The 25593-nt window shown below is 46.7% G+C and overlaps 1 protein-coding gene across 3 annotated transcripts; it reads left to right on the top strand.

The window, feature by feature from the left end:
- The first annotated feature begins 290 nt into the window (after positions 1-290).
- On the top strand, positions 291-21710 carry TAF8 (TATA-box binding protein associated factor 8). 3 transcript variants are annotated; one of them, XM_070456443.1, is made up of 9 exons: positions 291-587; positions 1733-1889; positions 4647-4745; positions 5065-5127; positions 6124-6248; positions 11176-11323; positions 12672-12814; positions 19309-19448; positions 19600-21710. In XM_070456443.1, the coding sequence occupies exons 2-9, from the start codon at positions 1877-1879 to the stop codon at positions 19949-19951; spliced, it is 1083 nt and encodes a 360-aa protein (XP_070312544.1). In that variant the 5' UTR covers positions 291-587; positions 1733-1876; the 3' UTR covers positions 19952-21710. The 3 variants fall into 3 exon arrangements, with proteins under 3 accessions (XP_070312544.1, XP_020739912.2, XP_020739911.1); XM_020884253.2 differs by lacking the exon at positions 291-587 and adding an exon at positions 870-939; XM_020884252.2 differs by lacking the exon at positions 291-587 and adding an exon at positions 870-939 and having other exon boundaries at positions 19758-19853.
- Positions 21711-25593: the final 3883 nt, after the last annotated feature.

Raw genomic sequence — 25593 nt, 5'->3', positions numbered from 1 at the left:
AGGCGCTGTTGCTTGACCTCTTACTCTACGTCTGCACAGTCATAGACCCTTCGTCTGTATTAGCTCACCCCCCACGCCGCCATCCATCTCATCCTATCCTAGTTTTACAAGAGAGGAAACAGGCACAGTTAAGTCAGGCAATGTATCCGAAGCCCCAGAGCTGGCGAGTTCTGGGGTTCAAATCCAGCCTCTGCGTCCTGCCAAACACCCACGGAAGACCCCCGCCCCCCCGCCCCGCCATCCGGAGGGGGCTGACCCGCGAGCGAACCACAGAAAACCACAGGCACCGCGTGGACACAACGGCCTGGGAGGGAGACGGGCAAGCAATAGCCTCCAGCCAGCGGCGCCTTCGGGCTCGCCCGCAAACACCTGCAGATTCACACAGGGCGAGAGGGCAGCGTGATACACCGGAACACCGGGATTGGGTCTGTGAAGCTCTAGTTCCAAGTGGGGCTGCGGGGACGCCAGCACAAAACAGGGTTTCCTGCTCAGGAGAATCACCTGGAGACTTAAGAATACAGATTCCCAGGCCCCTCTCCTAGAAAGCAAATCATGTGGACCCAGCGGGACCCCACACAACCATCCAGGCAAGTTCGGAGCGTCCCAGGGATGTGCTTTTCATGAAAAAGCAATTTCACTTCAAAACAGGTGTGAAACCGTGGGCTTATTTTCCGGGGCAAACTTCCGGGGCTCACTGAACCCACCGCTCACAAAGGGTCACGTGAGCCGGGGTGGGGGGGGGGTGTCACCCTGCGGACCTCGCAGAGCCTCGGAAAGCTCCTCGGAAAGCTCCGCGGGGCGCGCGCCGCCCCGCCCCCTGACTCCCGCCCCGCCCCGCTCCTTGACTACAAGTCCCGTCGTGCCCCGCACTCGCGCACATTACGGCAGGGCAAGATGGCCGACGCGGCGGCCACTGCCGGGGCTGCGGGCTCCGGAACGGTAAGGGCGGGAGGCAGGCGCGGGGCCGGAGCCGAGACAGTTGGGGCATTCGGCAACTTTCCCTCTACCGGGCTATGAGCCCATACCCAGAAATCCAGCCCCACCCTGAGCCCTGCGTGGAGGAGGGTCTTTCAAGACGTACATGACTAACCCCCCCCCCCCCGCCCCCGCCATTCTCGAGACTTGGCGGCGGCCTCCGGAGTCGGTGGACCTGTGTACTGATTGGCCTATTCTTTGTTGGGTGGGAGGGGATTGGGAACCCGGAACAGCTCCTGATTGGTCCAGCGAGGCCGCTTTCGCCTTCTTATTGGCCCGCTAAAGTTGGGAGGGATTCCCATTTCAAAATAATTTAGGTTTCCTACTTTTTCCTGTCCTCTGCTCAGCATCATGTGTTGTTTGTTGCTTTTACTCTCCTCGTTAGTGAAATGGTGTGGAGATGGGAAGAACGAGAGAGAGAGAGAGATCACTTTTTTCCTGGGTGATGGACACGAGTTCCAATCCCATCATGCGTGTTTCTTCAGCTATATATTCTGAAAATCTGCTAAAATAGAAAAAACAGCCGCTTTGTGTTACTGGAATTGTTAAGTGTTAGGTAGGCAGAAAGGCTGTCTCCGAATTTAGAGCCCCTAGGATGCTCAGTTACTCTTCATTTGGCCAAGAGCTATAAATCCAAAGTACCGATAAGTATTTAGCAAAAGAACCTTTGATTGCCAGTGACAGTATGTGAGCTCTGTAATTGCACCACTGTCCAGTGAATAAAAATGTTCTCTCTCTCTGGGCTGCTGATTCACAGAGATCAGGAAGTAAACAGTCCACTAACCCTGCTGATAACTACCATCTGGCCCGGAGGCGAACCCTGCAAGTGGTTGTGAGCTCCCTGCTGACAGAGGCAGGGTTTGAGAGTGCTGAGAAAGCATCTGTGGAAACACTGACAGAGATGCTGCAGAGCTGTAAGTACCTGGAAACAAAAAACAATAAACCCTCTTCCAGTCAAACAAACATCTGTTCTGTGTTCTGCATCATGATAGTGTTGAAAATGTTTAAGAAAAGGAAGGACATTGTTAAGTGACTAACAGGCTTTAGAACAAGATAGACCTTATTAGGTCTAGGTGTAAGGATAGGTATAAGTTCTCACTCTGCCACTTAATAGCTTGGGTCAACCACTAAACTTCCTGGAGTTTTGAGTATAAGTGAGATATATATGTAAAACAGTCAAAGCTGAAAATGTAAGCCCTTAATGACTTGTAGGTGGTGTTATTATTACTGTTTGTTCTCTATGCTCAAAGAATTTACACTTTTATTGGAGAGTCAGGATTAAGTCCCATGAAATAGATGCCACACGTTATATAGTCAAATGCTATATTATGTGATAGAAAGAGTGAGGGTGAATAAGTTTTAGAAAATGGCGGGGGGGAACCACCACTGCTTTTAAAAGGAAGTATCTTGAGATTTTGGAGCCTGGAATGGTCTCACATAGGCTTGTGCCTAGTCAATGTATTTCCCTCTTTGGGCCTTGGTTAGGGAAGGGAAGGATGAGATGAGGGATGAGGCATTAAGGTGTTTTGGGAGGAATCAGCCCTGTGAATGGAAGTGAGAGAAAGGTTTAGGCAGAGAGGGAAAAGTTCAAACAAAGAATTGGCCAGCTTAGCAGGGAGCCCTGGAGCAATTATTGCCCATCAGAGTATCTGACATCAGGCCCCCAAAGCCCTGCCTTTGTAGTCTTGATCAGTCATGGATGTGGGCTGCCCCAGGAAGGGTGTGATCTGGGGTGAGATGACTCTCTGCAGCTGATGTTTGGGACTTCAAAATACCAAATGTTTTCCTTAAGCAGCTATCTCAGACACCTCTAGATTCTTAAATATTGAGGGTCCTAAGGAATTTTGTATACATGGGCTTTTTTTTTTTTCCTTAATATTCTCCTTTTTTTAAAAAAATTAAACCTTTTTGGGGGGAACTGCTCTAGGTCTTTGTTGCTGTGTGCAGGCTTCCTCCAGATGCAGTGAGCAGGGCCTACTCCAGTTGCAGTGCACAGGCTTCTCGTTGCAGTGGCTTCCCTTGTTGCAGAGCACAGGCCCTAGGGTGCATGGGCTTCAGTAGTTGCAGAGTGTGGACTCGGGGGCTGTGGTAGGTGGACTTACTTGCCCTGCGGCATTTGAAATCTTCCTAGACCAGGGATCGAACTTGTATCCCCTGCATTGGCAGGTGGATTCTTAACCACTGGACCACCAGCGAAATCTCAACATGGGCTTTATATGGAGAGATTTTTGCCACAATAGAAAATGAAATTGAGAACATCTTAAAACATAGGGATGCACACGGACACATTCCATTAGCCAGATGTCATCACAGGTGACAGCTTCTGGAAACCATGACAGAGAATAAGAGTAGAAAAAGGCAAAGAACGTCTCATTTTATCATGGAAATGCTTTTGACCTTTGAACTTGTCCGCAGACCTTTTGTGTTTGTGTAAAATGAAGCACAGTTTCAGAATTTTCCTGAAGCTGCTCACCCACCTCTGAAGCCTGTTCATGGAGCCCGGCTTCCTGTTTCCCCTTTCCCCTGAGGGACCCCAGAGCGACTGAAAAGAGGTTCAGCTTCAGGTGAAGAAAAAACACCTGACACCCAAATCATAAGACCTTTTTTGTGTGTGTGTGGCACAACATACATAGCATAAATTTACTATTTTAATTTTCAAGTGTTAAATTCAGTAGTGTTAAATATAGTCACAGTGGTGTCAACCATCAGCACTATCCGTTTTCAGAACTTTACTTTTTCATTGTTCTGAACAGTAACTCTGTATCCATCAACAGTAGCCCCTCATCCCTCCTTCCTCCCAGCTCCTGGTAACCTCTAATCTAATTTTTGTCTCTATGGGTTTTCTTTTTTTCTATCTACCTCTTGTAAGTGGAATCTTAAAATGTTTGACGGGTTGGCTTATTTCACTTAGCGTGATGTTTTCAGAGTTCATTCATGGGCTTCTCTGGTGGTCCAGTGGTTAAGAATCTGCCTTGCAATGCAGGGGACACGGGTACAATCCCTGGTTCAAGAAGATGCCACATACCATGGGGCAGCTAAGGCCGTGAGCCCTATAGCACATGCTCCCCAATAAGAGAAGCCCCCGCAGTGAGGCGCCCGCGCTCCACAAGGAAGAGCAGCCCCCACTCCCCGCAACTAGAGAAAGCCTGCGCATAGCAACCAAGACCCAGCAAGGCCAAAAATTTAAAAATTAATATGTAAATATTTTATAAAAACACAGGAAACCTAGATAGGGAGTTTGGAGGAGAATAGATACATGTATATTATGACAAGTCCCTTTGCTGTCTACCTGAAGCTTTCAGAATATTGTTAATTGTTTTGGCTATACTCCAATATAAAATATAAAGTTAAGAAGACAACCAAAACATCCATTCATGTTGTATCTTATATCAGAACATCATTCCTTTTGAAGGCTGGGTAATATTCCATTATAGGTGTAGACCACATTTTCTGGATCCATTCCTCTGTGGATGGGCATTGGGTTGTTTCTACCTTTTGGCGACTGTGAATAGTGCTGCTGTGAACAGGCACACACAAGTATCTGTTTGAGTCCCTGTTTTCCTTTCACTTGGGTATATACCTAGGAGTGGAATTGCTGGCTCATATGATCGTTCTGTGTTTAACTGTTCGGGAATTGAGAACACGACTTTCTGCTCTTGATCCTTCATTAGACATTTCAGAAATCGGAAGGAGTGCCAAGTCTTACTGTGAGCACACAGCCAGGACCCAGCCCACACTGTCAGATATTGTGGTCACCCTTGTCGAGATGGGTGAGTACGTCTCCAGTTACCATTTCTTCAGAGCGGCTGAGTTGGGAACATGAGAGAGAGGCGTCCCCAGGAGGCAGCCCGGTCTGCTGAATGTCCTTGAATCTCCTCTTGAGTCTCCTGCTTTGCCTTCAACCTGACAGTTATCAAAAGAGGGTTCCTCTGAAGCCCTGTAAGAGACCTCTTAACTCCTTTGGGGGACTCTGTTGGAGCGTCCTTTGAGTGGCAGCAAAGTCGGGAGTTTAAACTATTTCACCACAGCATGACTTCCCCTTCCGTGTTTAGGGGCCTAGGCAGTGATTTTTGTTTTCCTGTTTCTTAGGTTTCAATGTGGACACTCTCCCTGCATATGCAAAACGGTCTCAGAGGATGGTCATCACCGCCCGTAAGTGACTGTGAACTGAGGTATACAGTAGTGCTCAATTAATGCTGGTGGAGTGAATTGATTGAATAGGGCAGGGACTGGTATGTAGCTTCTGCCTCACTGCAGGCTCCTTTCCATTATTTGGGGCTACCTACAGTGTTATCTTTATTTGGGCCAATTGAATTAGGTTGTGAAATTCACTCACCACAAAGGCAAACCATCTCGATGCTACCAGAAAAATATGAGAGTTTTTATTCCTGCTTAGATCAAGAGTCAGTAAACTATGGATACTGTGGCCCACCACCTATTTTTGTAAATAAACCTTTGTTGGTACACGGCCACATTTACGTATTACCTATGGTTGCTTTCTTGCTATAATGGCAGGGTTTAGTAGTTGTGACAGACTGCATGGCTTGTGAAACCTAAAATATTTACTTTTTGTCCCTTTATACAAAAAGTTTGATGATCTCTGCCTTAGATACACTGAGCACCATAAACTGAGTTGGAGAAACTCGTTTGGGCTTATGGAACCTGGCAAGAATTCACTAGTTTGGTTTTTTTTTTCATCACTCTCTTCTGGCTGGCATCTTTTTAAGAATACCTCTCAAGGCAGCAGTGGAAGGTGCCGTTTTTAATCCCCTCCTCACTTAACTTTCCCTGGCTCAATGTTTGTCTTTGTTACCTGGGTTCTTGAAAAGAACGAGCAGCCCACCTAACTTGCTTAGTTTCTCAGCCCTCTCTTTTGCCTAGTTAACTGGTCACAGCCACCAACTCACCTACCTGAGAGGCATGTGGGCAGATTATTGTACATGGAAATGTCACCCCAGGTTATGCAGAGGTTGGGGGCAGGGGTACCCTTTCATGTCCTCAGGCCATCGAACGCCTTTTATTAGAAGAAGTACAAAGTGCCTGTTGCATAGAACACTGAGGTCCAGTGTTTATTTTGAGAAAAGGAGGGTTGGGTTAGAGACACAAGACCTGGGGTGGAAGACTTAACCAGTTGTGACTCTGTTGCAGCTCCGGTGACCAATCAGCCAGTGACCCCCAAGGCCCTCACTGCAGGACAGAACCGACCCCACCCGCCACACATCCCCAGCCATTTCCCTGAGTTTCCTGACCCCCACACCTACATCAAAACTCCGGTGAGTGACAAGGCCACGCTCGAGGCTGTGACTGATGTAAAAGCAGACTCAGTTCTACCTGGCTGTCAGACTGGAGTCCAGAAGTTTGTTGGTAACAGGGTAGTTCAGAACTTGGAATGTCTCTCCTCAAAAATGTCTCCAATATGGCGAAGGAGAATTATCTTCTCTACTTTGCTGGCAAAAATAGAGTTAATGAAGAAATTGGAGCTGGCACAATTTTGCCTGTCCCATCCAGACACAAAAGTCAGCTCAGTTGCTCAGTCATGTCTGACTCTTTGCGACCCCATGGACTGCAGCACGCCAGGCTTTCCTGTCCATCACCAACTCCCAGAGCTTGCTCAAACTCGCGTCCATCAAGTTGGTGATGCCATCCAACCATCTCAACTTCTGTCGTTCCTTTCTCCCTCTGGCTTCAATCTTTCCCAACATCAGGGTCTTTTCCAGTGAGTCAGTTCTTCGCATCAGGTGGCCAAAGTATTGGAGTTTCAGCTTCAGCGTCAGTCCTTCCAATGAACATCCAGGACTGATCTCCTTTAGGATGGACTGGTTGTATCTCCTTGCAGTCCAAGGGACTCTCAAGAGTCTTCTCCAACACCAGAGTTCAAAAGCATCAATTCTTGGGCACTCAGCTTTCAAAAACCAACTCTCACATCCATACATGACTATTGGAAAAACCATAGCTTTGACTAGACGGACCTTTGTTGGCAAAGTAATGTCTCTGCTTTTTCATATGCTGTCTAGGTTGCTCCTAGCTTTTTTTCCAAGGAGCAACCGTCTTTTAATTTCATGGCTGTAATCACCATCTGCAGTGATTTTGGAGCCCCCCCAAAGTAAAAGTCTGACACTGTTTCCACTGTTTCCCCATCTATTTGCCATGAAGTGATGGGACCAGATGCCATGATCTTAGTTTACTGAATGTTGAGTTTTAAGCCAACTTTTTCATTCTCCTCTTTCACTTTCATTAAGAGGCTCTTTAGTTCCTCTTTGCTCTCTGCCATAAGGGTGGTGTCATCTGCATATCTGAGGTTATTGCTATTTCTCCCGGCAATCTTGATTCCAGGTTGTGCTTCATCCAGCCTGGCGTTTCACATGATGTACTCTGCATATAATTTAAATAAACAGGGTGACAGTATACAGCCTTAACATGCTCCTTTCCCAATTTGGAACCAGTTTTTTGTTCCATGTCTGGTTCTAACTGTTGCTTCTTGACCTGCATACAGATTTCTCAGGAGGCAGGTCAGGTGGTCTGCTAGTCCCATCTCTTGAAGAATTTTCCACAGTTCATTGTGATCCACACAGTCAAAGGCTTTGTCATAGTCAATAAAGCAGAAGTAGGTATTTTTCTGGAACTCTCTTACATTTTCAATTACCCAACAGATGTTGAGAATTTGATCTCTGGTTCCTCTGCCTTTTCTAAATCCAGCTTAAATATCTGGAAGGTCACGGTTCACATACTGTTGAAGCCTGGCTTGGAGAATTTTAAGCTTTATTTTGCTAGCCTGTGAGATGAGTGCAGTTGTGCAATAGTTTGAGCATCTTTGGCATTGCCTTTCTTTGGGATTGGAATGAAAACTGATCTTTTCCAGGCCTGTGTCCACTGCCAAGTTTTCCAGATTTGCTGGCATATTGAGTATAGTACTTTCACAGCATCATCTTTTAGGATTTGAAATAGCTCAACTGGAATTCCATCATCTCCACTAGCTTTGTTCATAGCAATGCTTGCTAAGGCCCACTTGACTTCACATTCCAGGATGTCTGGCTCTGCCGGAGCCTGCCGGCAAACGAACCGGTCACGGGCGCAATCGCCGAAATACCTGAGAAATAAAAGAAAGGACTAGGAAAGAAAAGACTAGAAAAGAATGGGGTTGAGAGGGACAGAGTCTGCTTGCGTCTGACTCTGCCAACTTTATTGAAGAATACCACACCTATATATATGCTAACAGGAGTTGCTAATAGATCAAAGGTTTGCATATGTGCAGAGCTACAGGCACAGGTGTTTTAAATTCCTCCACTTAAGATCAGTAAAGCATCACCCTAGCACCCAACTGAAATCAATAGAACATTAACTGGATAGAAAACAGGCTTCAATCATGACGAGTTTATCAGCAACAGGTGACCAGGTGAAAGATCGCTACAGCAATTTCCTTGATGGAGGTGAGAAAGGCCAACCTGTGCTTTAATAAATCAGGGGTGGCGGGACAGAGAGGGATCTCTTGATCTCTCTCAGAGCCAAGAAGGAGCCTGAGCAGTCAGGCTGGCTCCCCGCATGGCTCTAGGTGAAGGATCATACCATTGTGGTTATCTGGGTCTTGAAGATCGTTTTTGTATAGCTCTTCTGTGTATTCTTGCCATCACTTCTTAATATTTTCTAGATACAAAAGTACCTAGCCACGTAAAGAAAAGACCTATTCCACAAAACATTGGTAGTAATTCTTGGTTAGAGTATAGCTAACTGTTGTTTTGTGTATGCTTTTCTGGGTTTTCCAAATTTTCCATAATCAGTAAGAGTTATTTTGAAATCAGGGTAAAAGTTACTTAAAACATACTTGGTGGGACTTCCTTGGTGGTCCAGTGGTTAAGACCACTCTTCCACTGCAGGGGCATGAATTCGATCCCAGGTCGGGGAACTAAGATCCTGCATGCCATGTGGCACAGCCAAAAAAAACTTGGTAATATGAAATGTAACTTATCATAGGAGAAGGCAGTGGCAACTCACTCCAGTACTCTTGCCTGGAAAATCTCATGGACGGAGGAGCCGAGCCTCGTAGGCTGCAGTCCATGGGGTCACTAAGAGTCAGACACAACTGAGTGACTTCACTTTCACTTTTCACTTTCATGCCTTGGAGAAGGAAATGGCAACCCACTCTAGTGTTCTTGCCTGGAGAATCCCAGGGATGGCGGAGCCTGGTGGGCTGCCGTCTATGGGGTCGCACCAAGTTGGACACGACTGAAGCTTCAAAGCAGCATCAACTTAACCATAACTGTGAGCTTTGGGTCTATATGGGACAAGTATAGTTTTCCTCTGTGGTTTGATATGTCCTAATTTGCCTTCTAGTAATTTCTCCTTCCCTTAGAAGGCACATGGTGTCCAGGAGTCTCCAGAGGCTGTTCTGCTCATTTCCTGTGTCGCCATGTCCTGGTGCAAATATGGCCGCAATGCGGGGTTAGAGCAAGTCATCCAGGAGATTTTTCCACACCTCAAGATATGAGGGCAAAGGAGCAAGTAGTCACCCACCACTGCAAGCACAGACATTGCCCTTGACCAGTGGTTTCTGTATGAGTGTCCTAGGGCTGCTGTAACAAAGTGCCACAAACTAGGTAGCTCAGAACAACAGAAATGCATTGTCTTACAGTCCAGAGGCCAGAAGTTCAAAATCGAGGTGTCAGCAGGCTCCCTCTGAAATCTCTTCTCAGCCTCTGGTGGCTTCAGGCAGTTCATGGGGTCCTTTGGCTTGTAGATGCATTACTCCAATCTTCCTTCCTCATGTGGCCCTCTCTCTGTATCTCTGCCTTCATGTGACAGCTTCTGTTAAGGATACCAGTCATGTGGCTTTGTACTGCCCTACTGCATGACACCTCATGTTCACTGAGTGCATCTTGCCCTGACCCTACTTCCAAATACTGTAAGATCATATTCTGAGGCCCTCGAGGTTGGGACTTCGACACATCTTTCTTTTTTTTTTTTTTTTTTCCATTTATTTTTATTAGTTGGAGGCTAATTACTTTACATCATTACAGTAGTTTTTGTCATACATTGAAATGAATTAGCCATCGACACATCTTTCTTTAGAGAGCCACAATCAACCCACAGCAATCTCACTCTCTCTCTTTTTTTTAACATTTATTTATTTATTTGGCTGCACCAAGGCCTAGGGATCTTTAGTTGTGGCATTCGAACTCTTAGCTGCAACATGAAGGATCTAGTTCCCTAACCAGGGATCAAACCCAGGCCTCCTGCATTGGGAGCACAGTCTTAGTCCCAGGACTACTAGGGAAGTCCCTGTCTTAACTCTTCCATAGTGCATCTCTGTCAGTAAAAGTATTAAATGCTCCATTATTTGTTTGCTTATTTACGTGCATGTTATAATGTAATTCCATATAAAAACAATGTACATTGGAAGATCATCTGACCCTTATTCAAGGTTAGGGAAACCTGTTGGTTCCTTTTTAGTGGCAACTACATGATAGCCTGTGCTCTTGCATTTTTTGAAATCTTGGTTTAAATCTTGGTGGAATACGAAGTCACAGGTCTGATTCTAGGTTCTGTTTATTTTGAAACTTTGACAGCTCTCATAGTTGAAAAAGATACATTACAAAGATAGGTGACATCTTAAACTGTCCTTAATAAACCATAAAAGTAATTTTTTTTCATTCTCATCTACCAATTATTTGAAGAATTTTGTTAATTAAATTTCTAACTTTTATAATAAATGTCAAGCAGTTGTCTTAAAAATAATCGTAAGATCTTGCTTTTTAATGTTTTTAACCAGAGTGTTCAGGATTTCATCAAATTCTTCATTTGGGGAAGATTTCAAACATGTCAGATAATCTTGTCATCACATTACATCAAGGGTCCCGGGTGGTCCCATCAGGGCTTGCAGGGGATTGGGAGGTGAGGATTCCCCACTCTCCCTTGAGGATACATTTCTTAGGCCTGAGTCCAGCTGTCACGGGAGTAAATGAAGGCCTAGGATCAATCACTATATAAATATTTGTACATTTCTTAATTTTTAAGATTCAAAGTAAATGTTAATGATAGTCTTACTGTTTTCTTTCGGCCCTTCCACTGTCCTTGGAGATCTCTGCTTTGGGTGATGGTAGAGGGTCATTTAAAGGGCGGGAGGACAGAGCAACAGCAAGGCAGAGACCCGAGGAGAGCAGTACAATCATGGGGATTTCTCTAGCGTCTTTGCTGCTCTCCCTTTAGACGTACCGCGAGCCCGTGTCAGACTACCAGGTCCTGCGGGAGAAGGCCGCGTCCCAGAGACGCGACGTGGAGCGGGCGCTCACCCGTTTCATGGCCAAGACAGGCGAGACCCAGAGTCTTTTCAAAGATGACGTCAGCACGTTTCCACGTGAGTCTCTCCCCTCTGTGGACCCTGCCTTGTCCTTGAGGCGATCATCCCCTCTTCCCTCCCTCATTGTGGTTGGAAGAAACAAGTAAGCTTTGTCCTTATCTTGGGTGGAACTTGTTCTTCAGATTTCTGGCTCTTTTTTCCAGATCTTTCGGGCCTGTCCCTAACTGATGACTCCAAAATAGTCATGACCTGTGTTGGAAGTGGGCGCTTGAGGTTCGTGGAATTGAGGTCACCTCGAGGGTGACTGAGCCCTGGGCATCAGAGAGGCTCATCCAGTGAGAGGGCAGCCCTGGTGGTAGAAGGACCTGGCGTCAGGGGCCAGGCAGTTACAGAGCCTCTGCCAGGCTTCGCCTTCGTGGTGTCCTCTCACAGGGCCCACCACTGAATTTCTCATCTCAGCACTACCATTTCGCTGGGTGCATAACCCCTCCATCCCTCAAGACCAGTTCCCTCCTGTCCATCAGCCTCAGGGTCTCCCTAGGGGAGCGAGGGTGATGGACTTGGAGGGTTCAGCAGGCTCCTGGTGGATCCTCACTGTGTTCCTGGCCCTAGATCTACAGCAGCTAGGTTACTGAGTCCAGAAACTGTGCTGATCACTTCCCTTCTGTTACCTTATGAGCTCCTTGAGTGAGCCTCTGAGTCAGGAACTATTTCCACTGCCCTTCCGGGAAGTTAAGGCTTCTAGAGAAAAGCAACAGAGTAATTTGCCGAAGGTCACATGGCGAGTAGATGGTATTCAGACCTAGTTCTCTCTGTGTGCAGGACCCACATCTGAGCCATGCTGAAAATAATCTTCCAAGTGTCTGTTGTTAATGACATTCTACCATGGATATATACACAGTCTCTCTCCTTTTTTTTTTTTAAACAATAATTTCTCCTCCTCAGCCTCATTGCTTTTTAGAGGAATTGGATCGCTCCTTTACCTGAACTGCCTTCTAGCTCCATGGATATACTTCCAGGCTGAGAGTTCTCAGTTCCACTGTCAGGATTTGAGTCCTTGCCTTGGGTATAAGATCACTAAGCTGATGCTTCGCTTGAATTCAGCCCCAGTCCTCTCTCATGCTTGGTAAAAGAGGCTCTGAAGTCATATTGCCTGGGTTCATTCCCACTCTGCCACTTCCTGTGTGTTTGAGGGGGTCGCATAACCCCTCAATTCCTCAGGTTCCCTGTCTGTAAGATGAGGCTGGTAGCTATAGTTGTTTAATATGGTGGAGACGAGGATTAAAGGTAACTCGTAAGTGTTACCTGGCCCGTGGTGAGTGCCCGAGCATGTTAGCTATCCCTGCCACTCAGTGCTGCTCGCTGATCTGTTGTAAGGCTCCCGGCCTCTCTTCCAACCCCCCAGTGATCGCTGCCAGGCCTTTCACCATCCCCTACCTGACGGCTCTTCTTCCGTCCGAGCTGGAGATGCAGCAGATGGAGGAGACGGATTCCTCGGAGCAGGACGAGCAGACGGACACGGAGAACCTCCCTCTTCACATCAGCCCGGTGGGTCCAGCCTTCTGTCTGCTTCAGCGCACCCCCCACCCCCCGCAGTAGCCCGTGCTGCTCACTGTCTCCCCGGGGGTTGGACAGGGCCCCCTCAGTCTCTGGCCTCTTGTGAGGACTTGCATGATGGGCCTGTGGTGACGTGATCTCTCGTTCCCTGGGGATTCGTTCAGTCATCCAGCAAATACTGAATGAGCCCCTGCCAGAGTCAGGCATGTGTTGGGTGCTGGGAAATTAGCAGAAGGCAAAATAGACAAAACGTCCTGTCTCACGGAACTAAGGAAAAATGAGACGTTAGGGGACAGGAGTAGGTATGGGCCTGGGTGGTGTGGTATTAGACAGGGTGAGTAAGAAGGTGACAGGTGAGCAAAGGCCTGAGGGAGCGAGGCTGCACATATCTGGGAGGGGAGCCTTCCCCGAAGAGGGAACGGCAGATACGAAGGCCCCCAGGTGGGAGCCGCTGTGTTGAAGAAGGGCAGAGGCCATGGGGGTGACCAGGGGATGCGAGTAAGAGGGCAGCAGCAGGGGCCAGAGTCAGGGAGCTCCCGGGGCTCAGGTCCTCACGGGACACCAGCACTTGGGCTTTTTGTCAGTGAGGTGGGAGCCGCGGGACCCACTAAGCAGCGGTGGGTCTCGGGATCGGTGAGGTGGTGAGGTTGTCGAGGTGGACTGCACAGGGTGAGGGCCGAGCAGAGAGACCGGTCGGGAGGCTGGTGCAGGAAACAGAGATGGTGGTAGAGGGAAAGACGTGGTCAGGTAGATGATTTGGTCAAATTCTAGATAATTTTCAGAAAAGAACCAACTGATGGAGTGGATGTGAGATGTGAGAGAAAGAGAGTCAAAGACAAACGCAAGGTTTTTTGCCTGAACAGTAGGGAAGAGGGAGTTGCCTCCAGCCAAGAAAGGGGAGGTTTTTGGGTGGAACAGGGGTCGGGGGAGACCAGGAGTTGAGGTGTACTGAGGTAAGTTTGAGATGCTTGTTAGACATCCGGGTGGTGAAATCAGGTGGGGGCCTCCCTAGTGGCTCATGGTAAAGAATCCTCCTGCCAGTGTAGGAGCTGCCAGAGACACAGGTTTGATCCCTGGGTTGGGAAGATCCCCTGGAGAAGGAAATGGCAACCTACTCCAGTATTCTCACCCGGATAATCCATGAACAGAGGAGCCTGGTGGGCTACAGTTTGTGGGGTCACAAAGAGTCGTGGTGATGTCAGGTAGGAAGGTGGATTGGCAAGTTGGAGTTCAGGGAGCTGTTTGGGCTCAAAGTGCAAGTCTGGGAATCCTCAACATGTAGATAGTGCTGAAAACCACGAGAGATCAGGTGAGCACCTAGGGAGCAATGAGGATAAAAAAGAGAAGTACCAGGAGTGAGCCTGGGGCTCTGCACCATTCAGCAGGTAAGGAGACAAGGAACCAGCCACGGATGTGAAGAAGGCACAGCAGGAAAGGTGGCGCGTCCTGGAGGCCAAGGGAAGAAAGTGTCAGAAAAAGGAGAGTGATCCGCTTGATCTGCTCTCTCTGCACCTGCAGCTGGTTCCAGCCTGGTGAGGACCGAGACTTTGTCCCTTAGATCTGGCAACAGCCATTTCAGGAAGAATGAGAGCAAGTGAATTCAAAGAGAATGGGAGGAGAGAAATTGGAGTTAGTGAGTACAGACTTGTGTTGTCCTTCACAGTGGCCAGTAGTCCACAGGCAACTAAGTCTAAATTGATGTAAATTAAATATAACAAAAAATTCATTTCCTTAGTCACCCCAGCTACATTTCCATAGCCACCTATGACTCCTGACCCTGCTGGGCAGTGCAGATATGAACAGTTAAATCATCACAGAAAGTTCCATTAAATGTAGACCGTGGTTTCAAGGAATTTTGCTGTGATGGGAAGGTGAGAAATGGAGTGGTAACTAAAGGGAGAGAATTAAGGAGGTCAGAGAGGTGTAACAAGATGCCTGTGCTGATGGGAGTGATCTGGTAAAGTTGATTCAGGAGAGAAGAACATTTTGGAATGATGATCTTTGGTAGGGCAGGGAATCCAGTATCCAAAAGGAGGGGTTAGCCTAATTGTGGACTTTTCCGAGCCAGGGTAGGAGACAGAGTGTGGACAGAGACAAAGGTTGAGGAGGGGAGTATGCTTGTGGGAACTTGTGGGTGTTCCTTTCTGGTTATGATGTACTGTCCTCGGCAGGTAAGAGGGTAAGACCCACTCTTATTTATGCATCAGGGGAGAAAGTTCCAAGTAGAGGCCCAGACCTGCCAGAAGCTCTTAATGCCTTTAAGGCTTATTGGACCCTTAGAGTGAGGTTGCTATACTCATCCATCCTTTAAAGCTGGCCTTGGCTTTTAAGCAAGGGATGGCTTAGTGGTCGTAACTAGACTGAGGGCTCTCAGGTGTGAGACCCCAGGTAGCAGCCCGCAGCCCCGGGATGCAGGTAGAGAGTGCCATTTCTGACTCTAGTATTTACTGATGGTCTCCCTGATCACATACCTCTTTAATGTTGAATTATTCCTTTCAGAATTAGGGCTGGTAGCCCATGGCTTTACGTAAAGCAGAGGAGCTTGTTATCCCACGCTTCTGTTTTGGACTCTGTTAAGTCGGTCTGAGATATGGTGATTGGGTCATGGACTAAGATGAGGTTCACCTTATGAGAAGGAGGAATCTTCTAAACAGACATCACAAACCCTTTGTAAGTAAGCTCAAGGGCTTGCAGTTGAGTTACCTAACACTCTGGGGAGTGACATAGGTGAGGCCATGGCGGTGAGTGCAGCGAGGCGGACTGGATGCCAGGAGCTGCCTGAGGACTCCTGGATCCCTGGAGGCCAAGCCAGACAGCAAAGAGTGAAAAGACCTGAGCCTTGAGATTCAGACTTGAGTTGGCTGCCAATCCAGACTGGGCTGCTTTCCTGCTAAGTGACGTTGGTTGCCTGATCCAGTATCTGAGTCTGTTTCCTCACAAATGGGAACACCTACTTCCAGGGGAAGTGAGGAGCCTGAGATAAAATCAGCTCATCTACGTTGGGTGCTTGGCATACGGCAGCCCATGGCACCCCTGCCCACCCCCTCCCCGCCCCTGTTGTATGGCCATGTGCTCTTCTGTACAGAATAGAGAAATAAAAAAACTTCAAGAGAAGGATTCCAGCACCAATTTATGGACAGTCAATTGGGCTTGTTATTTTGTTGGACTGGCCACAATCACACATTTGAAATCTGGAATGTACAAAAAGATGTGTGGTGACCGTCTTTCACTCTCCCTTTCCCACCTACAGAGCAGCCAGTGTCACCACTCTCTTGTGAATCCTTCTAGAGACTTTGTTTGAATTTATTTTTTGGCCACGCCGTGCAGCATGTGGGATCTTAGTTCTCCGAGCAGGGAGCAAACCTGTACTCCCTGCATTGGAAGCGTGGAATGTTAACCACTGGACCGCCGGGGAAGTCCTTAGAGATGCTTTTTTAATTGTTGTTTTGAACATACACAGCAAATCACAGTTTTACCCCTTGCTTCCTTCCCTTGTGGAGCTACTTGGCGGTCATTCCACATCCTTGTATGCAGAGCTGTTCGCCCCTCCCCATAGTGCCCCCCTCTTGTTTGGACTTTACAAGCCAGTCCCCTGTGGACTCAGGTTGTTTCCTGTCTTTTGTGTTTACAGACGTTGTTAACAGTGAGTTCACTAACTGGTGTGTTAAAGTGTTCTTTTATCTCTGGAGGACGAAGCTCTCACGGACTGTTGCTAGGTAGTTCCTTTGTTGAGCTTGGTTCTGGTTTCTCTGTCCATGAACATGAAGGGGCTATTCATTTTAAATTGGTGTGTCAGATGATTATTTTCTCTTACATTTGAGCCAGCTGCCATCTGCAGGCAATCCCGGTGCCTCACCCTTTATCTTTTCTGAACAATGTACCATTCACTAATTCAACAAGGATTTATATAATACCTGGTAGGTGCCAGACATTGTTCTGGGTGCTGGGGGCACATCAGTGACCAGCACAAAGACGACAGCTGCCTCTTGGCAGCCCGTGTGTTGGCAGTGGGGGCTTGACCATGAAGCGTAGTATATAAATCCGTCACTGTATAGTATGTTAAAGATGAAAAGTGCTCTGGGTGGAGGTGGGGGGCCCTGAGTAGGGAAAGATCCAGGGTAAAGCGGGGAGGTTTCAGTTTTAAATAGGGTGCTCAGGGTCCACATCACAGGGAAGGTGACATCCGAGCCGTCCTGGAGGTGGTGAAGGATTGAGCCTTGGGCTCTCTGGGGCAGTGTCCTGGAAAGGGAACAGTAGGGAGGCAAGTGGGGCTGTGACTGAGGAAGGCGGGATGGGTGTGGGGGAGAGGGAGAGGTCAGGTCAGGAAGGGCCTTATGAGCAGTTTGAAGAGCTGTCTTCCCATGGGGTGAACTGGGAGTCATGAGAGGATGTGGGAAGGAGGAGGGACAGGTCTGAGCTTCTCCAGGAGCACTGGCCGTGCTGGTGACCACAGGGCCGGCAGAGGATGGACTGTGACGGGATGGCCATTAGGAGGCGGCTGTCCATCTAGGTGGGAGACAGCAAGGGGTCCTACCAGGGGGTTCCACTAGAGATAATGGAAGTAGATTCTGCGTGTATTCTGAAAGTAAGGCCAAGAAGTTTTCCTAACAGATTGGCTGGGGGATATATCAGAGAAAGAAAAAAAGCAGGCCTGACTGCAGATTTTGGGGCTTGGACCAATGGGGATGGAGTTGCCGTCACTGATGTCAGTGGGAGGAGCTGTTTGTGCTTGGGGTTCAGTTTCAGGCACATTGAATTTGAGATGCCCAGAGATAGCAGGTGGTCGAGTGACAGCGGCCATTCAGGAGAGGTGACAATCGGGAGGGTTCAAGTGGGAGATGTTGCTGTGGAAATGGTGTTGGAACCTGTGAGGCTGGAGGCAGCACCCTTGGGTGCCTGGGGTTCACACAGAGCATGCACATTGCCTGAGTCTGGCCTTTCTGGGCCCAAGTCACTCCTGGCACACCTTTTTACTCCCACCTCTTCTTTACAAATCTGTCAGTTTAGTACTTCTTCCATCTACTCCTCCTGTTGCTGATGACAGCGTCCTCGGCTCTGCTGTCTTCTGACAGCGCCATCGCCTGCTTGAGGTCAGATCCTCTTTTACCTCAAGTTGCACAACAGCTGACCTGGTGGCTCAAATGGTAAAAAATCTGTCTTCAATGCCGGAGACCCCAGTTTCATCCCTGGAGCAGGAAGGTCCCTTAGAGAAGGAAACAGCAACCTGCTCCAGTATTCTTGGCTGGAGAATCCCATGGACAGAGGAGCCTGGCGGGCTACAGTCCATGGGGTCGCAAAGAGTTGGACACGACTGAGCGACTAAAACACGTTAAAAGTACAGAACAGGAACCTCAGTGATGGAGCCTTCAGCCTGTCACCAGGGTTGCAGCCCAACCAGCAGCTTCTGGGCACTTACTGCCACCTGGGCCTGAGCCCTTCGTGTGGTTTCCCCCAACACCTCTCCTGCAGCTTCTGCTCATTTTAAAGAACTTGGAAAATAGAAGAGAGTGTAAAAAAGGAAAGGAAAATCAGTCAGCCATATTTCCAGAAGCAGTTTGTAAAACTTCAGTATCATTAATGTTTTCTATGTCTATATCCAACTGTGATTTTTAAAAAAATCTTCAAGATCATATTGACTGTACTCAAACTTAGAAACTTTTCTCCAAAAATCACTTTTCTCAAAAAATGAACAGTGAGAGGCCTGATCCATGGGCCACACGTGGGGGTGGTGGATGACATTCCCGTGTTGGTGCCTTCGTGGGAGCTCTCGGGGCTCCAGCAGTTTCTGGCCTCTGCCGGGATATGACCATTGGCAACATGTTGCAAGTACCAGATGCTTAAGAATTTGTGGGAAAGTAGATTATGATTTATATGAGGTTAGCTCCAGGAGGGGCTCTGTGCATACCATCTGTTCTGGTCCTGTACGTCTCAGTCCTGCAGGGGATTGAGGGCCTCTTCTTTCTCTCTCTTTAAGTTTTAAAAAGTATTATTTATTTATTTGATTGCGCTGGGGCTTCCTTGTGACACTCTGGATCTCTGATCTTTGTTGTGGCATGTGGATTCTAGTTCCCTGACCAGAGATTGAACCTGAGCCCCTGCCTTGGGAGCGAGAAGTCTTAGCCACCGGGCCACCAGGGAAGTCCCACTTCTCTTTTACTTCATCTCCCCACAGGCTGAAGCATTCCTCCCTGAAGCATCTGACTTGTGGTCCCTGACTCCCTGCCCCCCAGGTCTCTGTTCCCTTCCGACTCCTGTCCCTGCCTTCTCGGGGGTCTTGTGTTCTGTGCTCCACTGTGTCACCGCTGGTGCTCCCGCCTTCCTCTGATCTCAGCCGCTGCCTGGCCTCCTCTGGAGCAGAGAGAGGCACTTTAGCCCGGCTTCTGATTTCTCAGTGAGAGGCGTGCTTGTAGTAGTTCTTAACCACAGGCATGATCTCTTTCCTCACGCTGCTGGTTGTTTTGCTTTATTTCGGCTTTTGCTCAAAGGATGATTCTGGAGCCGAGAAGGAGAACACCTCTGTTCTGCAGCAGAACCCCTCCTTGTCAGGGAGCCGAAACGGGGAGGAGAGTATCATCGATAACCCCTATCTGCGGCCCGTGAAGAAACCCAAGATCCGCAGGAAGAAGTGAGTTGGAGGCTGGGGTGCAGAGAGGCCTCCCTGGCCAACCAAGGTGGTCTTCTCTGCTCCTGGGCAGAAAAGAGAGGCTCACGGTGGGTCTGAGCCTTGGGCAGAGCTACTTGGTGAGAGGAAATGTTTCCCCCCCCTTCCTCTCCAGCCTCGTCTCCTGCATGTACCTCTTTCTTGTTGCATGGACGTTGAGCATCCTGCAGCCCAGGGACCAGCCCGCACAGCCCAGCAGTTTGTTCCCCTCACTAGAAGGAGAGCTAGCGGAGCCCCCACCAGCTGGGCTCCAAGGATTCCTCTTCTTTCTAGGTCCCTCTCCTGAGCCGAGAAGGAAGCCTGCCTTGTACAGAAATGTGGATGCCACCCTCCTTGGCGAGTTAAAGCCTCTCGAGGGAAGAGGAAGGTGGTCGTCTCGGGGTCGAGCTGAGGCTGTGGGGTGTGAATCAGGCATGATTTTAATAGCCAACTCTGTATTACGATTACCTATTTTCACTGGATTTTGAGGTTGATGAAGAAATGAAATGATGAGACTTTTAATCAGCTGGCCATACCGTGGGGTACAGGAATGGTGAATTCATTTATAATCATGGAACTTGATTCTTTGAAACCTGGGAGACCAGAGAAGGTGGCAGAGAGAGAGGGCTCTCTGCCTGCTGTGCTTATTGCCAGAAAGACAGTGTGCTTAAAGTGTTTCAGGATATCTGGATCCTTTCATTGGCTGACGATTTGTGGCACCAGTTTACCATCCTAGAAACTCCTTATTTCTCTGCTCACCTGGGCTGCAAGCACCCTGTTGATTTGGTTGAAGGTGACTTGCTCTTCTTCAACATGTTGGAAGCAGGAGACTCACCCATTGCAGCCTCATTGTGGGGCCGGCAGGAGTCAGGAGGCGTAAGCAGATGCCTTCATGGGGAGGAGAATGGAAGACATCACTGACTCTCATCAGCATCTGATGAAATCTCCCTGAGGCAGGGCAGTGCCCTCTCCTGAGAGATTTATCATTTACTGTCCCATCATGGAGCATGTGCTTGGAAACGAACAAGTTCTGCACCATCCTGGGAAAAGAGGTTTTTCTTTGGCAAGAGCCTACATCAGTGGATGTATTATGCTATGATTTGATAGCAGAATCATTGATTTTTATACAATAGGAAAAGGATCGATGGGACTGGGAGGTGGCGGGGATGAGATTTTGAAGGCCAGGCTTGGCCGTATGGTCCAGAGGCTGAGAAACCTCGCGGGTCTGCTGGAGGCTGGCACGGATTGAAGGCCATGTTCCCACCTATGGCAGAAGTGGGCCAAGAAGAACCTGCACATCTGAATCTACCCAGGCTCTTTGCCTCTTCATCCTTGATGTGCCTACAAACCAAGAAAGGAAGATGCTGGGCAAGCTGATACCTTTTTGACTGGTCTCCATAGGAAGAGGTTTTCAAACTAAGAGGAAGAGAATGCCAGTGAAACCTGGAAGTTAATACACGGAAAACACGAGACCCTGGGTAAAGTCCTTAGTCCATCCTGAGCTCTCCTGATACTCAGCCTCCACAGTCATCTCTTAGTCCTCCATCCTCTTGGTCGAATTTGAAAACTCAAAAAACCTGGTGACAGCAGGCAGCAGGCTCCATGTGCTGGCCTCGCTGTTCTCTAAACACTTCATCCCACTGGCTGGAAGGAAAGTGCTGCTATCAGTAACTGAACAAGGGAAGCAGAATGAGAAAATCGGATTCCCCAGCTCTGGACCAAATAAGAGTTTCCCCCATCTGTAGTGATCTGAAACCCTTCCAGTTATAGTTGTCAGATCGGGCCTGTGCTGACCCCTTCCAAGCTTGTTATTTGGCTCTTTGTTAAGTTTAAATACAGTCCCAGGGTTGAGCCATGGCAGGTACAGGGCTAAAATTCTACTTCCTGGAGTGGTCATCGTAGCAGTTTCTCCTGATACTTCCCAGACGAGCACCTGTTGATGCTGTAATGCTGAGGGATGAGGTGAACTTTGGAAAAGAATTGCCCTTCTGCTGTTGAGACTTCAGAGGCCAAGCTGCTCTAATTCTGCCCTGAACGAGACACTGGGAGATGCTCAGACAACCTGAAACATTGACCCAACTCTTACTGTGTAAAAACTGCATGATCCTCACTGTATATTTATAAATGTTTATTTTTTATAACTTAGGGAGAATGTGTGGAAGGAAAAGGTAGTCAATGACATTGGATTAAGCATGTGATTTATGAGCTCTCAATCAAAGGTCATAATAAACTTTGTGAATGAAACAATTACAAGCATTGAACTCAAATTTGTGTGCAAAAGTTACAGCATCGAGTAAGACTGTGTGAGTTAGGCTTAGTACTTCTAAGCTGTTTAAAACTTTTTATTTGGGAAGTCTGCAAACACAAAACTAGTGTTTTCCCTGTGTATTCACCCAGCTTCAACATTTAGCAACATCTTTTCAATTCTGTTTCATCTATGTATTCTACTGTTTTATTTTTTTAATTCCTAGAATATATTTTAAAACAAACCTAAGAGCTGTATCATGTAATCTGTAAATATGTTGTTATGCATCTCTGATAGACTTTTTAAAGTTTTTTTTAAGGTAATTACAGATTGAGAGGATGTTACCTCCCCCAAAAAAAATGTTTTACAAGGGAGGTGCTACTAGTAGCATCTCAAATAACTAGTATAATGTCAAACCCAAGAAAATGACATTGGAATAATCCACAGAGCTTATCCAGATTTCACCTTTTTGTGTGTGTGTAATTCTATGTAATCATGTTGTGTAAATTCAGTCAAGATGTCGAACATCGGGAAGCAGGCAGGGATAAACTGGGAGGTTGGAATTGACATACACACTACTACAGATAAAAAAGATAGGACGCCCTTGGTGGTATAGTGGATAAGAATCCACCTGCCAATGCAGAGGACATGGGTTTGGTCCCTGGTCTGGGAAGTATCCACAGGCAGAGGAATAGCTAAGTCCATGTGCCAGAACAAGAGTAGCCTGAGCTCTGGAGCATGCAAGCCACAACTGCTGAGCCCATGTGCGGCAACTGCTGAACCCCGCGCGCCTAGAGCCTGTGCTCCGCAACGAGAAGCTCGTGCACAGTGATGAAGATAGCCCCCTGCTCGCAGTAACTAGAGAAATCCTGCATGCAGCAACGGAGACCCAGTGTAACCAAAAAAAAAAAAAAAAAAATCACCATAAAAGTTATAAAATAGATAACTAACAAGGACCTACTCTATAGCACAGGGAGCTCGACTCAATACTCTATAGTGACCTGTATGAGAAAAGAATCTAAAAAAGTGGATGTATGTATATGTATAACCAATTCACTTTGTTGTATGGCAGAAACTTAACACGACACTGTAAATCAACTTGCCCCAATAAAATTCTTTTAAAAATATAGAACATTCTCATAACCATGAAGTTCCTTCATATTGTCTCCTTATAACCGTATCCACCTCTCACATCTTCCCCATCCCTCCCCTCTGGCAACCACTGCTCTCCTTTCTCCATTTCTTTAATTTTATTTTTAAAATATCATAAGTGAAATTTTAAGGTTTGTAACCTTTTGAAATTGGCTTTTTCACTCAGCATAAGCAGCAAGAGCCATCAGGTGGTTGTGTGTCAGTAGCTCCTTTATTGCTGAGCAGTCTCCCAGCTTTGGATGTACCATGTTTGTTTAACCATTCGGCTGTTTCCAGTTTGGGGCTGTTATGGCTGAAGCAGCTGTGAACAGCTGTGTATAGGTTTTTATGTAAACATAAATTTTCATTCCTCTACAATAAATGCCCAGTAATGCAACCACTGGGTCCTATGGTAACTGTATGTTTCATTAAAAAAAAAAAAAACTATTCCAGAGTGTCCTGTATCATTTTGCCTTCCTACTGGCAATGTATGAATAAGCCAGTTTCTCCACATCCTCACTGGTATTTGATGTTATCATTTAAACAGTTTTTTTTAGCCATTCTGATAGGCATGTGATAATACTCATTGTGATCTTAATTTGCATCTCCCTGATGGCTAGATGTTGAACATGTTTCATGCAGTTTTTTTTGCTGTTTATCTTCTTTGGTTAGTTATCCATTTAAATCTTTTGTCCATTTTCTAACTGGATTGCTTCTTTGTTTTTAGATTTCTTCATATATTCTGGATACTAGTTCTTTGTCAGATATGTGGTTTGCAAATACTTTCCCCCACTCTGTAGCTGGCCTTTTCATTCACTTCACAGGGATCTTTTGGAGAGCAAAAGTTTTTAATTTTCATGAAATCCAATTTATTTTTTTCTTTTATAGATTGTTTCTGTTGACAGGCCTAAAACCTCTTTATTGAGTCCTAGGTCCTGAAGATCTTTTTCCATATGTTTTAGGCCTTGATCTGTTTTTTCTTTTTATTTTTTTATTGAAGCATAATTGCTTTACAGACTTTTGTTTTTTCTGTCAAAGCTTAACATGAATTAGTCATAGGTATACATATATCCCCTCTGTTTTGAACCTCCCTCCCGTCTCTCACCCCATCCCACCCCTCTAGGTTGATACAGAGCCCCTGTTTGAGTTTCCTGAGCCATATTTTACATATGGTGATGTAAGTTTCCATGTTACTCTTTTCATACATCCCACCCTCTCCTCCCTTCTCTCCATGTCCGTAAGTCTATTCTCCATGTCTGTTTCTCCCTTGTTGCCCTGTAAATAAATTCTTATTTTTTTTGTCTTTAGATTCAACTTTATTTTTTTTTCCATTTATTTTTATTAGTTGGAGGCTAATTACTTTACAGTATTGTAGTGGCTTTTGCCATACATTGACATGAATCAGCCTTGGATTTATATGTATTCCCCATCCCGGTCCCCGCTCCCGCCTCCCTCCCCATCCCATCCCTCTGGGTCTTCCCAGTGCACCAGCCCTGAGCACTTGTCTCATGCATCCAACCTGGGCTGGCGATCTGTTTCACCCTTGATAGTATACTTCTTTCAATGCTGTTCTCTCAGAACATCCCACCCTCGCCTTCTCCCACAGAGGCCCCAAGTCTGTTCTGTACATCTGTGTCTCTTTTTCTGTTTTGCATATTGGGTTATCGTTACCATCTTTTTAAATTCCACATATATGCGTTAGTATACTGTATTGGTCTTTATCTTTCTGGCTTACTTCACTCTGTATAATGGGCTCCAGTTTCATCCATCTCATTAGAACTGATTCAAATGAATTCTTTTTAATGGCTGAGTAATATTCCATTGTGTATATGTGCCACAGCTTCCTTATCCATTCGTCTGCTGATGGGCATCTAGGTTGCTTCCATGTCCTGGCAATTATAAACAGTGCTGTGATGAACATTGGGGTGCACGTGTCTCTTTCAGATCTAGTTTCCTCGGTGTGTATGCCCAGGAGTGGGATTGCTGGGTCATATGGCAGTTCTATTTCCAGTTTTTTAAGGAATCTCCACACTGTTCTCCATAGTGGCTGTACTAGTTTGCATTCCCACCAACAGTGTAAGAGGGTTCCCTTTTCTCCACACCCTCTCCAGCATTTATTGTTTGTAGACTTTTGGATAGCAGCCATCCTGACTGGTGTGTAATGGTACCTCATTGTGGTTTTGATTTGCATTTCTCTGATAATGAGTGATGTTGAGCATCTTTTCCTGTGTTTGTTAGCCATCTGTATGTCTTCTTTGGAGAAATGTCTGTTCTTTGGCCCATTTTTTGATTGGGTCATTTATTTTTCTGGAATTGAGCTGCAGGAGCTGCTTGTATATTTTTGAGATTAATCCTTTGTCTATTGCTTCGTTTGCTATTATTTTCTCCCAATCTGAGGGCTGTCTTTTCACCTTGCTTATAGTTTCCTTTGTTGTGCAAAAGCTTTTAAGTTTCATTAGGTCCCATTTGTTTATTTTTGCCTTTATTTCCAATATTCTGGGAGGTGGGTCATAGAGTATCCTACTGTGATTTATGTCAGAGAGTGTTTTGCCTGTGTTCTCCTCTAGGAGTTTTATAGTTTCTGGTCTTACATTTAGATATTTAATCCATTTTGAGTTTATTTTTGTGTATGGTGTTAGAAGGTGTTCTAGTTTCATTCTTTTACAAGTGGTTGACCAGTTTTCCCAGCACCACTTGTTAAAGAAGTTGTCTTTTTTCCATTGTATATCCTTGCCTCCTTTGTCAAAGATAAGG

The sequence above is a fragment of the Odocoileus virginianus genome, chromosome 27, assembly GCF_023699985.2.
Source record: "Odocoileus virginianus isolate 20LAN1187 ecotype Illinois chromosome 27, Ovbor_1.2, whole genome shotgun sequence".
NCBI classification, from domain to species: Eukaryota; Metazoa; Chordata; class Mammalia; order Artiodactyla; family Cervidae; genus Odocoileus; species Odocoileus virginianus.
Note: the sequence above shows the minus strand (reverse complement) of the source record. Positions and strands in the feature narration are given on the sequence as shown.